The following is a 14,842-nucleotide window of genomic DNA, read 5'->3' as shown; positions in this document are numbered from 1 at the left end:
TATTTTTCTGTAAGTATTTTCTTTTTTTGGCAGTGAATTTCAGATAAACTACAGAATAATTAAATAGAATTAAAAACCAGAGCAATGTCAACGAAAACATTTGGCCGACCATCGAACGTTTCCTCATTACCTTGTCATTAAGCTCTCTAGAAATACCCAGGTGTCGCTGACAGCAAACTACAGCTTCGTCAAAATTTCCAAGAACTTTCAGGGTGTTGCCCAGATTACCACTAGCTTTGGCTTCCCCCAGCTGGTCTCCAATGGTCCTGGGGAAATTTAAAAAAAAAAAGCAAATGGTGTTAAAACACAAAGCCGCCAGAGGAGTTTTCCCTAGAGGACAACTGACATAAGGTGAAAAAAAAAAAAAAGACCCATTAGCCTTGAAACCTACTTTAAAAGTTTTGAAGTTACATGTCTGTATTTCAATTTAATTAATTTTCATTCATTTAATTAAACTCTAGGGTCATTTCACCACTATTCATTCATTTCACTAAACTGTGTTCGGCATCAGGTTTTTTAAATGTAATGCTTTTTAATTAGAACACTATATGTATTGAGTTTTTTAAATTGAATACAAATAATTTTAAATTGACAGTTAATTTACGGAGAAAGAACATTGATAATCTTAATTACCTTGCAAGAGTTAAATCATGATGATGGTATTCTAATGCTTTGGCATAATCATGCAAATAGAAATAAGCATTGCCCAGCTGGCTGTAAATAGCACTAAGTGTTTTTAGGTCTTCAGTTCCAACTTGAACTGCAGCTTCAAAAAAGGACACACCAGCACGGCAGTCTCCTGATTTACACAGACGTTCCCCTTCCAAGGCCAGTTCTAGGCAAGAAGCTTCCATTCTATAAAATTACAGAGGACAGACATTCACAACATTACATTACAACTGCACCACGCGCTTTTAACTTCCAGTGATATAATTTAAATGTGGGCTGTGGCTGCCCTTCCTCAGCACGGCTGCCTCTGTAATTGAAATATATATATACACACATTATTGATAAAACAGCAAACCATTATTTATAGCAACAGTTAATCTGCCTATTCAGATGTGTGAGTCGCAGAGGTCTTTTACATAGAACAGCTAAACATCTCCATATGGGCCCATTTTAACTGGCCCACCCAGAGCAACCCATGCTACCAATGACAGGATCGAAATAGCGTGTCCTCAACTGTTCTGAGCTGTGGTGGACACGGGATTCCCGAGAGGTTGGGGAGAAGAGGGGATCCTGAGAATGGTGAAGTCCTATAATTAATACTGTTCTTTATCCAGATATCCAGGCAATCTGCTCGCTTGTCGGTCACTCCTCCTACCCTCCACCTGTCACACACATGTGCGCGCGCACACATACGCACATGCGCACGCACACACACACCCCTTTTCTTATATGATTACTTGCATCTTACAAAAATAGAGGAGCAAAATATCTTGATCTACAAGGCACACTTCCATAATAAAACTAAGTGTCAAGAAACTTTACGTTAGCAACGATGTAAAGATCTGCAGAAATTCTAATTCTCAAAGTCTGTCACTGAAGTTATAAGCCAGAAGAATTAAGTCACTGCAAATACATCTCGGGAGAAAAAGCACCGATACTTTGGGTTCTAAACTTCAACTTTAGCAGGCGCTCTTCACCCAAGCTGCCATTGCGTTTCTTCAACATTTTCGCCACTTCCACCTTGTTTATGTACTAATCATTCAGTGTTTCTATAGTCTGGCCAATTAAATCGGCATATATCATTTAAAAAAATCTAGGTTCGTCCAAAGCTGTGTCTGTGAAACTGTGAATTTGATGTGACTGATACTCATATTTTCTAATGCACATTAAAACAAATATGTAACTATTAAAATAAAAAGCCAATAAAATTGCCTCAGGTACCACCAACGGTATGTATATCACCCTCTGGAAAGCTCTGGTTTAGCTCATCAAACATTTTCATCCTCAGAGCAGCACGACATTACTGCTTACTAGAATTAGCTCTGAGCAGCTAACAGGGCAGTGGTTCGTAATCCTGGCAGCAAGACAGCGGTGCTTGTTTGGGGTGCTCTTTCAAACTCTCAGTGCTGGGTCCCGCCGTCCGGGTGTGAGGTCTGCCTGTCAGGATTTTTAAAAGCCCCCAGGTAATTCCGATGCACAAGCCAGGGCTGAGAATCACTGCTTTAACAGGAAATGTGAATTAAACCACCACTCACCCTAAATTCAGTCAAATATGATTGTACTTTGGTCCTTCTAGTAGTGGACCAATTTACATGTTTCTTCAGGTGTTTTAAGCCTATAACACTTCAAGGTTTCTCAGAGCCATACGTTAAAATGGAATTGTAAAAGTGGAAAATAAATCTGATGAAGCTAAAAGTCTGGAATAAGACGAACGGCCAATTACACAGGGTCGAAGCCGACTGCTGGTTCAGAGGCAGGTTCATAGTCACCTCTGACAGCTCATTTTCAAGTTTTATATTGAGGTATCTTTTTTTTTATAATTCAAGTGATTTAGCCAAAGTACTGTTTCTTCATAGTTAGACTAGTGATATCACCCACAGACGTAGGCCGAATAACGCAAGTGAACCTGTAACATTCTGCTTTAACACTGGACAAGTCAATTAGAGACAGAGGGACGATCTAAAGCACGTGGAAAACTCAGTTAAATCAGAAACTTCAAATCGCTGTATTTGCCATTTCAAATTAATGAAGTCTATTTTTGTATTTCACAAGTGACAACTGTCCTTTAGAACTATATTTTTGAAAATGAAAGATTTCCTAAAAGTAAAAGATTATTTTTGTTTAAGGTTTTATGAGGTCACTGGTATAGTATTCTGTGTGTGACGAGAAATGAGTCCTGTAAAAACATGATTTTATTAAAGGGGCCTTTTGCTAGATGAGGTACCTTAACTAGTTAGTTGTCTTTGTCTAAATACTGAAGCCACTGAACTTCTAAGAATTATCATAGGAGAAAAAAATGGAAAAGATACTTTTACATATAAAATACATTACTTTTCCTGTTAGAATTTTAAAAGTTAAGCATGATTCCAATCATGTAAAAAATTACATACGGAGCGATTTTGCTGCTTGGAAATATATACTTAATAGCAGTCGGTACATATACAAATTAAAGATATATGTAAAAGGATGTTAGCAGCAGCAAAACACTACAAACAAATGTCCATCAACAGATTACTGGTTAAAAAAATTACCTGCCACCATACAATGGAATACTAGTGATGTCACATGACTTCCCTGAGGGATAGAGAGAGAAACAGTCACACACAGAAGCGACGTCAGTTGGGTGATTAGGGTGCTGGCCAGGAAATTTGGGATAAAGTAGAACCAGCTATTCATATGTAAGACATGTGAAAATGTCTTACATATGAATAGTATACATATGAAAAGTTTACAACAGTGTTTACCTATATCCATATAAAAGAGAGAAGTGTCTTCTTCAAATAAATATCTTCGCCACAAATATCTGACTTTCTAGATTTAAACTTAACACAACATTATACTGGAACTATCAATCTGAATGATATTTTATCGAACAAAATTTGCTAAAGGCTGAAATGGTGTCATATAAGCTACAAATTTTTAAAAGGTATTTTACACAATTCTCATTAGAAACGGTGACAGCAAACTGGCTACACAGCTGTCTGAAGTCCATGGAGTGAAACTGCCCTATAGGAAAAAAACCACCATAGAGAAGTTATTTCAGTAACTAATGCCTGAAATAGTCCCAAACTTTTCTGGTTTACAATTAATTCTGAGATATATTATGGCTCTGATATATTTTATTAAAAAGAAGTCAATATTCTGGCAAAATCTCCAACACCTCAATCAAATATATCCAATGGCAAAATAGTAAAGGCAGGTTGGTTTATAAATTTTTTAGAAGATCATTAAATAGTAACAGAGAAAGTAATTTCATATCCTCTCTGTCTCTATGAGAGAATGGAATTACTTCATTTGTTTACCAGTTGGGTTGAAAACAAAGAACATACCCAGAGTAGAAGATAAACCAGGAAAATTCCTCTCCATTAAAATACGTCCCACATACAAAGTTTCTTTTATTCTTCCTAATGGCCTGTCTAGTTGTATAATCAAAGAAAGTACATTCCTAATAACTATAAAAATCACGGTACTATTATCCTGGAATAAAATGTTTTCATTTTTGCTAACTGACTTAACAACATAGCTACTATAATCCTCATTTTCTGCCCAAACTCATGTCATTTCTATTAATTTTTATATTTTATTATTAATTTTAACTTTTCTTCCACATTAGACTTTTTTTACTTCCTTAATTTTGGTTTCTTGTGTTCACAGTACATCGATGAAAGCAAAAGAGAACCGAACCCTTGATGCTACATCGTTTTAAAAGATTAATACTGATTATGTACAAATCTGACGCTCCCCTCAAAGGTTTACACTGTATATTTAAGAATAAATGATGGGATTCAGGACTTAAGATTCAAAATAGGACTACTTTGCATCTTCTCCATTGTGCTGTCTTCTGCAGCTGTCAAATCTCTCTTTATAGACTTTAGCTCCGCCTTCTGTGCTCTAACTGGGCACTGACCTTCTCCACTGCCAGTCCCGGCCCCCGTAAACAATTTTCATCCATTCAATTTACCACATACGTTTAGTTACTCTAGTTTACTTTGTAAAAGGGAAAGCAGAACAAAATTATCATGATTTAAATTTAAACTGCTTGATAATTTAGTTTTAAAAATGATTTTATTATATATTACAGGGGCAGCAGACTGGTACGAGTCAGTGGCCTGTTAGAAACCAGGCCTCACAAAAGGTGGCAGGCAAGCAAGCGAAGCTTCATCTGTATGTATCTGCAGCCGCTCCCCAGCGCTAGCATCACCGCCTCAGCTCCACCTCAGATCAGCAGGCGTTAGATTCTCATAGGAGCACTGGTCCCTGGCGCCAGAAAGGTTGGGAAGTGCTGATATATAGGAGCACCGGTCCCTGGCGCCAGAAAGGTTGGGAATGCTGATACATCAAATTTAACTCTCAAAATAACCTTCTGTGGAGAACTCAACACCAAAATTGTATTCCTTTACAACTTACGTGCAATAGTCTAGTTTTTACAATATTAAAAAGCATTAAATGTTTACTATTCATAGTGACAAGTATGAACGAGAAAATTTCTCAAAGTACAAAACTAGAGAAACCAGTATGATGAACCTGATAAATCTACCTTTCAACATCAACGATTACCAATATATGATATATTATCAATAAGTTTCAACTCTACTTCCATCCTCATTCTCCAACCCCAGGCTCTTTTGAAGTGCATTCTAGAAAGCATTCAATTTCATTTCTAAATATTTTAGTATGTATCTCTAAAAGAAGTCATTTTCAAAAAAATATAACCACAATACTATTATCATACCTAAAAAGATGAATTACTTAAAATCGATCATATAGTTTTTTAAAGTTTAGAAACTAATTCCACTTTACTATCTCCATTTCTACCTTCACAATTATGTTGCAAAATATGTCATAAAGTATTCTGATGTCTCTCAGGAAGTTCCTTAGTGTCCAAATAATTACTACATTTCAAAATTACAAACTCATTGTGCTTCAGAAGCTCCTCCAGGGATAGATGAGAATCTCCACAATGAAAGAGCCAGAAGGATAAGAGAATACACACTGTGTTTACCGGAGTAGAATAATAAGTGACACTAGACCATGATTCCAATCATAAAGGATACAAACTATTATCTGCAATTACACAACAATCCAATCAATATACAGAATGATGATCTTAGAGCATGGATGAAGCCAGAGATTTGTTTGGTACACTCTTACTAAAATAATTACAGAGTTTTCAGTTTCTTTTAGTGAAGTCCTGTACCAGTGTATAACCATGTCTGACCTATACTGGATCATGGAAAAAAACAGATCTAAGACCTTCCTACAGGCAGAGGTACAATCCACTCCTACTTATCTACTGCTCTTACGGTATTAAGAAGTACACCACTCCTGAAAACAAATAGCAAGACAGATAAACATCTTTCTAGGTTCATCTGATGGCTGTATCCAAGGAAGTTCAATGGACCCTCCATCGAACGTGGACTGTGAGCCAGACAGCGAGCCAGGCATCATGGCTGCTCTAAGGGAGCTAATGGTCTAAGAAGGGAGTGGCAGGGAGGAGCGGACAAACGTGTAACAGATACCCTGAATTTCAATATAGTGGGTGCTAAGAAAGAGACATGTACAGGATGTTTTGTGAGCACAAGGAGGGCACACAGCCTAACTACAGCATTTCTAGGAGAGAATCCCTGAGCTGAATCTTAGATACTGAGTAGAATTAGCTAAACAAAGTAAGTGGGAAGCGCATTCAGGACACAGGGTGTAGCATGAACAAAAGCACTGTGACATGGAACGGCATGACATGTACTAAGAAAGAGACATGTACAGGATGTTTTGTGAGCACAAGGAGGGCACACAGCCTAACTACAGCATTTCTAGGAGAGAATCCCTGAGCTGAATCTTAGATATTGAGTAGAATTAGCTAAACAAAGTAAGTGGGAAGCGCATTCAGGACACAGGGTGTAGCATGAACAAAAGCACTGCGACATGGAATGGCATGACTCATACAGGAACCAGGGCTCGAAGTGAAAGGTGAAGACTGGAAGGAAAAGGAATAGGTAGAGGCCAGAAAACGGAAGATCTTGCTACTAGGTTAAGCTTGGCTCTGCCCTACAGGTGACTAGGAGCCACCACAGGGTTTAAGCAGAGGTTGTTGCATGCTTAGCTCTGTGTATTTAGACAGCCTCTGGTGTCAAATTAAAAAGATGGATTCCAAGAGGATAAGAATGGAGAACGGAGGGAGTCTAGAGGGAAGAAAATGGGGCCTGAACTACAACAGTGGTGGGGAGGATCCAGATGGGTAGACGAATCTGAGCAACGTTTATTTAGGAGGTAAACAGGCCAGGCTTCACGCTGGACAGAGAGAGAGAAGGGAGGAAAGTGTGCAGGATAACTCCCAGGTTCCTGGAACTATGCCCAAAAAGGCAGCTGGAGGGCATTTCATATACTAAAAGCTCATTTTAATTATGCGGCCTGTCTTCTAGTTTTTCATTTGAAACTTTATTTTTAATAAAAATGCCCTCACCCTACCTATATAAACTTCCCTGGCTCCATGGCCTAACATGAACCATCCTCTCCAGAGGACAACAAATCCCACTACTTCCTGCACACGTGTTAAGACATCTAAGATTTGGTGACAAACCCCTTAACTCATTAGAGATTTTGAATATTCATTGCTGTAAGTTCTGATATTATTAACTTGTAACAGTTTTGATACAGAATTTATTAGTATTTAATCTCCTTACTAAAATTTGTCTTCCATTCTAATATTTGTTTGTGTTTATTTTACAATGTAGTGCAACGATCAGAACTTCCAGAATAAATGTTAAATAATGAAGCACATATCCTTCCTGTGTTCCTAAATGTGTCAGAAATGTCGTCCATATTTTACCAGTAAGTATTAATCTGGCTATTAGTTTATCATGTTCATTTTTTTAAAAAGCTCATTTAGAAAGATTACCATTTACAAACTGTAACAAAAATTAGGTCATTCAGTTGACATTACAAAAATCCACCCTTTACCCCCCCCAAGATTTAGAAATATATTTTAACTTTATATTTGCATTACACAGTTACAAAATATAAAATAGCTATTCATAAACTCTTCCACAGAACAATAATAAACAAAGCATAGTATATAATTGGTCTCTGCTACCATTTTCCTACAGAAAGGATATAAAAACTTGTAACAAAAAGATAACTTTGTTTAGAGGAGAGACTAACTATGGCTGGTATATTTTGAATATTGTCAAATGTAAATTTCAAATGATCAGAGTTAAGTCCATGTTTGAGTAAGGAGTAAAAATCGCCCACTAAGAAAGCAGTAGTCTTACCTGTAACGAACGTGAAAAGAATGGTCTTCCCTCATGCTTATCAAATTTTCCTCCATCAGGTCATATTATAAGCTGAGTATAATATGAAATTATTTTATTTTGTGCCAATCCAGTTCTTTACAATGTAGAATTGTTGCAGAACATTGTCCGGTTAGTATATTAATGAGTTGGTGTTAATACATCCTAAGCTCCTGCTTCTTCTTTATTAATAATGAAAGGAGGTCAATGTCAGACAGCTTAAAGGTTCAAAATGTATCCCAAATCCTTGCATCTCTGGCCCTTTCAGCAGCACTTCAGCAACATTTCTGCAAAAGGAATACAAGATGCTTTGCTTGAAGTCCTATTTTCAAAGAATAACCTAAAGTAATCCCAAGCTGTACATAATCACACAGCTAACTCCACAGACTGCTGTCACATCAGTCACGGGAGAAATACAGAGGGCTTAGCTGTTACCATGAAGCTTCTAAATAAGGATGTGAATATATGAAATTTGAGAACTGTACTTAAGTTTAATTTTTTTAATGGTTTGAAATAGAATTTTATATAATATTTTCTATTATAAACATAAAATGTGTATATTAGTATCTAAAAACAAAATTATGACCCACCAAGCTTTTAAAAACTATTAACTAAAATGAAAATTCAATAATCAATTAAACAAGTTGATTTTAAACTATAAATTCATTTATGCAAAGAAGATATTTTTGCTGATAATTAGGTTATATTTGTATTCATTTGCTCTCAAAGTATACTCTAAACTCTTTAAGGTCTTTAAAATGATTTTATTAATACTAAGTGGATACAAAAGAAGTTTAGGAAATATGTATATGGTAGAATGACAAAACAAACATTTATATACTACTAGGTTTAAGATAAAGAACGTTATCATTGCCTTTAAAGTCTCCTGGGTACCTCGACCTAACTCATCACCTTCCTTACCCCTCCTAAGGTGATCTCTAAACTGAATTTTGTTCATTATCCCCTTGTCTTTATAACTTTGCTATAAATACCTGTATAGGCCTAAACGATATATCATTTAGTCTTATATGGTTTTATTCCACCTTACGTTTCTGAGATTCATCTCACTTGTTGTTGCAAGTAGCTGTAATACGCACATTTTTATTGCTGTATCATACGCCACTGTATGTCAAATGTAGTTCTCATTCTGCTGTAGCTGGGCATTCGGGTTGCAGTGTTTTGGGAGGTTTTTTTGGCTATTATTAAAAATATTGCTATGAACACAAATTAATGACTCAATGTACTGGTTAAACAGCACAGAAGATACGCTAAAGAGAGAATGAGTGAACTAGGAAAAAATCCGAAGAAACTGTCCAGACAGACACAAACAAAGAGATGAAAAATACTAAAGAGCAGCTCAGAGCAAAGGAAGACAAAATGAGAAGCTCCGACTGGAGTTCCAGAAGGAAAAACAGAAAGAGGAGTAAATGCAAAATCTTCAGTCATAAAGATTGACAGGTTTTCGGAATTGAAGAGGGACATGAATTAGCAAACTGAAGAAGCGCACCAAGTCCTAAACAGGATTAATAAAATTGAATCCATACTCAGGTATGTCACATAAAAACTACAGACCATCAGATATAAACTATAACCTGTAAGGTAACAGTTGAGAGAGACAATGCAATATTAAGATGTGTGTAAATAAATATACTATTAATACGTAAATTAGTAGATACAACTATAAAGTCCTGAAATTTCAGTGTTATAAACAAACCTATAGGTCAGTTAGTCCGACATTTTACTACACCGTTTCCAGAAAGATCTGACAGCTAACCCTAATTTTGAATAGTCCTTTTAGAAAGTTGTTCCATTCTTGAGCTATCTTCCCATTTCTACCCATTTCTTCCTACTGCTGCCATCCAATAAAGCCCAATTCCTCTCCCACATAACATCCTTTTAAGTATTTCAGCCACAGCATAAACTAGACTCTAAGTAATACACACCCACTGCTTTGTTAAATAAGTAGTTAGAGTGAGGTTAGTAGGGTACAGAATGGTAAGGACCTGTAAGAAGAAAGAAGGTAGAAGGTGGGAAGGATCAGCCTTGAAAATATTGACAAGCTCCCTAGAGGAAATGAGATTTTCATATTAATAACCGGTTTGGCTCATAAGAGACACAAAATATTATTTCTCCTATCCCTTCCACTGGCCAGCAAAGGAAACATTATCTTAAGGTTGAAAAGGTAGGTAGTAGCTATGAATTCAACAACTCTCTTTTCCTTCTGTTCAGAATTACATTGCGCCTTTTTCCTTAAAAAACAAAAAACAAAAAACGGTATTAAAGAGAATCACTGTAGATATTCATAGCAATAGCTCCAATGTGCACCTAGATTACATAACAGCTAAAGTGTTAACCAAACTGCCTTCCACTATCTGATTTGAGGTTTAGGCTGTTATTTATAAAATGGTGCGAAAGGTGAAGTATTAGAATTAATTTAACTTAGAATTGAATTAAATGATAATTTCATTGAAATATTTTTTCCAAATATGAGATCAAAACAGAATTCCAAATTTCATCAATCATTAAAAAGCAGTTTAACTTCATACTTATTAAAATGTAAATACGTAGTCAAATTAACAAATGTATGTAAGTAGAGTTGCAAAATACCTTACTTTGGTAAAGCTGCAGGATAAAGAATTATCACAGAGAAATCTGTTGTTTCTATACACCAATAACAAATGATCATAAGAAAATAATCCCATTTATAATTGCATTAAAAGTAATTACTTAGTTAGAAATTTAACCAAAGAGGTGAAAGACCTGTACTCTGAAAAATAAAAGACACTGAAGAAACTGAACAAGATAATAAATGGGAGGATATACCTTGCTTATAAATTAGAAGGATCACTACCTAAAGTAATATACAGATTCAATACAATTCTTATTAAAATGCCCATGGCATTCTTCTCAGAATTAGAATTAATCCTAAAATTCATATAGAACCACAGAAGACCCCAAATAAACAAAGGAATCTTAAGAACAAAGGGGGAGGTATCAAACTCTCTGACATCAAAATACACTACAAAGCTACAATAATCAAAACAGTACTAGAAGAAAAACAGCTACATAAGTCAATGCACTAGAATTTAGAGAATGGAAATAAATCCTCGCTTATACGACTAATTAATTTATGTATCACAAAGGAGGCAAGGATATACAAAAGAGTAAAGACATCTCTTCAATAAGTGGTGTTGGCAAAACTGGACAGATACATGCCAAAAAATGCAACTGAACCATTTTCTTACACCATATGCAAAAATAAACTCAAAATGGATTAAAGACTTAAATGTTATAGCTGAAACCATAAAACTCCTAGAAGAAAACATAGGCAGTGAACTCTGACATTGCTTAGCAGTATTTTTTTTGATATATCTCTTTGATCAAGGGAAACAAAAGAAAAATAAACAAATAGGGCTACATCAAACTAAAAAATTTTTACACAGCAAAAGAGACCATTAAAAAATGAAACAATGTACTGAATGGGAAAAAATATTTACAAATTATATATATATATATATGTAATATCCAATATATATAAAGAACTCATACAATTTAAAGACCCTCCTCACACACAAAAATCCAATTTAAAAATGGGCAGAGCGTCTACGACCATGCCACCCTGAACATGCCCAAACCCGTCTGACCTTGGAACCTAAGCAGGGTCGGGCCTGGTTGGTACTTGGATGGGAGACCACCTAGGAAGACCAGGCGCTGTAGGCGTGAATTAATTAATTAATTAATTAAAAAATAAAATGGAAAATGGGCAGAAGACCTGAATAGACCTTGCTCCAAAGAGGACAGATGGCTAATAGACACATGAAAAGATGCTCGAAATCACTAATCCTCAGGGAAATTAAAAACCACAAAAAAAATATCACCTCATACCTCTCAGAATGGCTGTCATCAATAAACCAACAAATAACAAGAGATAGGGAAAAAAGAGAACCCTCAAAGATTGTTGGTGGGATTGTAAATTGGTGCAGCTACTATGGAAAACAGCACAGAGATTCCCCCAAAAATTAAAAATAGAGCTGCCATATGACCCAACAATTCCACTTCTGGTTATTTATCTAAAGAAAATAAAAACTAATTCAAAAAAATACATGCATACCTATGTTCACTGCAGCATTACTAGTAATAGCCAAAATATGGATGCAACCTAGATGTCCAGCGATAGATGAATGAAGAAAACGTGGTGTGTACGTATATATGCACACGCACGATGAATTATTATTCGACAATAAAAAAAAGAATGAAATCTGCCATTTGTGACAATGGATGGACCTAAGAGGGAATTATGCTAAGTGAAATAAGTCGTACAGAGAAAGATAGATACGTATGATCTCACTTAGCTGTGGAATCTAAAAAAAAAATAATAATAAACAAAACATAAACAGATGGTCGCCAAAGAGGAGCAAGTGGGGGGATGCGAATATAAAAATAAAGGTAATTGTTTAAAAGACTGCACAGAGAGCCATTTTTAAAACAATAAAGCAAGCAAGAAGACAGAATGCCATTCACCGTTCCACTAAGGACAATTATACTATGGTTTTACTATCCTCAACAGAGTAACCGCAAAAGTCACTCTTACGATCTCTGTAACATAAGTAGCAGTTCTTATGATTATTTACTGAGCAAGCTATTTTTGATTCAATGGTTCATGTTACAGAACTCTCTAACCAACTTAGTGACAATGTGTTCATCCACGCTCCACTTCGTATTTAACACCCAGTTTCTATTTTACTAGAGTAACACTCATATAATTTGCAACAAATATTAAATTATGAATTGTTCATTAGGATAAAAAATTGAATGACAGGACCAGGAAATGAAATGGAAATTACAGGTCTGAAAGAATATTAAGAAGTCACCAAGTTTAACCTCAACCTCCATTAAGGTTTATAACTAGTAATTTTCAAGGAACACATCTGTCTTTAAGAGCATTTCCCAGGTTCTAAAAGACAATATTCCAAAAACTCACTGCTAACAGAACTGTTAGTTCACAGCATCTCTTGGTCTGACCACAGAGAAACAAAGAGAAAGCAATAAGTTTTTTCCACACCCTAGAAACTGACAGAAGCATATAGAAAGGTCAGCCAGTGCATAACTGATTGCCTCACGTTCAATTACTTGATTAGCAAGTCAAAAAGGCAGACTCCTGTCATAAGTGGACTTCTAGGCACTGCTCAAGGTATGTAATCAGGTGAAACAAATCCCAGCGCTGCTCTACTCCACTGGCAGTAAAGGATTTGCGAACTAGGCAACAGGGAAAAATAGAGAATGGACAGTTACCTCTAGATCTTTTGTCCTTCTTTCAATTTATCTAATCTACCCATGACTGCTACTCAAATGTCAATAACTTTTGGGTTTGTTTTTTCATTTAAGCATCTCTATAAACTGATAACACTCATAGGACAACAAATATAACTTACTTTTCCTGCTTCTAGGTTAGATCCTCTAAATTCTTTAAACTTCTCATTCTAATAATTCCTTCTAAGGTACAATACTCAAATTCTCCAAATCCTTTTCAGCTGTGATGGTTCAAGTCAGATACAGCAGCCCTTTATCAATGTGAGTGGGGATAAATATTGAGGAAGAATCAAGAATGTATTTACAATAAAGAACGCAGGGTACAGGTTACAGTAATAAATATACATCATACCAACAATGGGGGTTAATAAAATAGGATGCCAAAACCACCACCTCTCAAATAAACTCAAGTAAATATCCTAGGTAAACTGGTAATTTTCTGCCAAATTATGTACCTGCTAAGTAGACACTAATTTACTTTAGACGGACTAAAAGTGGCTTGTCGTCTAATTCACTTCTATTTCTAATTATATATTATCTGAAAGATACAGTGGGAAAAGCAAAAAACATAAGAAAATAGAAAAAAAGAAAGATATAGAGGAAACAAGATGACAAGTATAAGGAACAATACAAATTAAGAGTAGCAAGGTAAAATCAAAAAGTTTATATAGAAAAATATGAGAGTATAAGAAAAGGCAAAGGGTGTAGTAGTAAACAGAATCCAACAGAAAGTTCAAAGCTTGATTTTAGTGTGGCAGAGGATGAGGAGCTAATTAAAAGCAAGAAAAATTATTTTGACATCAGAATATATGACTGATGGGAGAAATCAGTGCCTAAAGCAAGGGACATCAGGCCCAAGAATGTCTGGGTATTTGATTCAGTAATCTGGCTAAGAGTACCTAGAAAAAAGTGAAAACAATGCCCAATGACTAGATGTAAGAGGCAAAGGTCAAGCGGTAACAGAATATACAAGATTTTCAATTTTGATCAGTCTAGAAAAAGCTAAAGGAGTTCACTACTAAACCACTAAAGTGTACTTCTTTAAGAAGGAAAAAATCAAACTGTGAATAAGAAAACATAAGAAAATTATCGCTGACAAAGGAAAACAGTAAAAGCAGTGGATTAACCAAGTATAATGGTAGTATAAAGGTTAAAAGGCAAAAGCAGAAAAATTAGGTGTAATTACAAAAATAAGGGATAAACACACACAAAGTAACAAAATAATGACAAAATATAAACATGGAGGGGTAAAAATTGTAGTGATTTTAGAATGCATTTAAACTTCAGCAACCACCAACTTAAAAACAGACTGCTATAAACACAGCTTGGTATATATGAAATACATGGTAATCAAAAATAAAAAATCTTCAAAAGTTACACAAGAAATAGTAAAGAATCCAAACATAACTATACAAAGTCAACATACAAGAGAAGAAAGCAAGAGAATAGGAAAACAACAGAGAACTACAAAAATAATCAGAAAACAACAAAATGGTAATAACTACATACTTAGCAATCATGACTTTAAATATAAATGTACTAATTGCTCCAATCAAAAGACACAAGGTGGATGAATG

At 35.4% G+C, this 14,842-nt stretch overlaps 1 protein-coding gene and 1 pseudogene across 2 annotated transcripts in view; one reads left to right on the top strand and one right to left on the bottom strand.

The window, feature by feature from the left end:
- Positions 1 to 8,257, bottom strand: part of GPSM2 (G protein signaling modulator 2) — a 29,731-nt gene extending 21,474 nt beyond the window's left edge. For both annotated transcript variants that reach the window (XM_006919583.3, XM_025052197.1), the window contains exons 1-3: positions 7,938 to 8,257; positions 634 to 855; positions 131 to 266 (exon numbers count right to left, since the gene is read on the bottom strand). In XM_006919583.3, the coding sequence (XP_006919645.2) occupies positions 131 to 266; positions 634 to 855; positions 7,938 to 7,993 (414 nt within the window). In that variant the 5' untranslated portion in view covers positions 7,994 to 8,257. The remainder of the gene's footprint in view (positions 1 to 130; positions 267 to 633; positions 856 to 7,937) is intronic.
- A 3,299-nt stretch (positions 8,258 to 11,556) lies between these two features.
- On the top strand, positions 11,557 to 11,675 carry LOC112469208 (annotated as a pseudogene).
- Positions 11,676 to 14,842: the final 3,167 nt, after the last annotated feature.

This window comes from Pteropus alecto, unplaced genomic scaffold (assembly GCF_000325575.1).
Source record: "Pteropus alecto unplaced genomic scaffold, ASM32557v1 scaffold106, whole genome shotgun sequence".
NCBI classification, from domain to species: Eukaryota; Metazoa; Chordata; class Mammalia; order Chiroptera; family Pteropodidae; genus Pteropus; species Pteropus alecto.
This window is presented reverse-complemented; position numbering and strand designations above follow the sequence as displayed.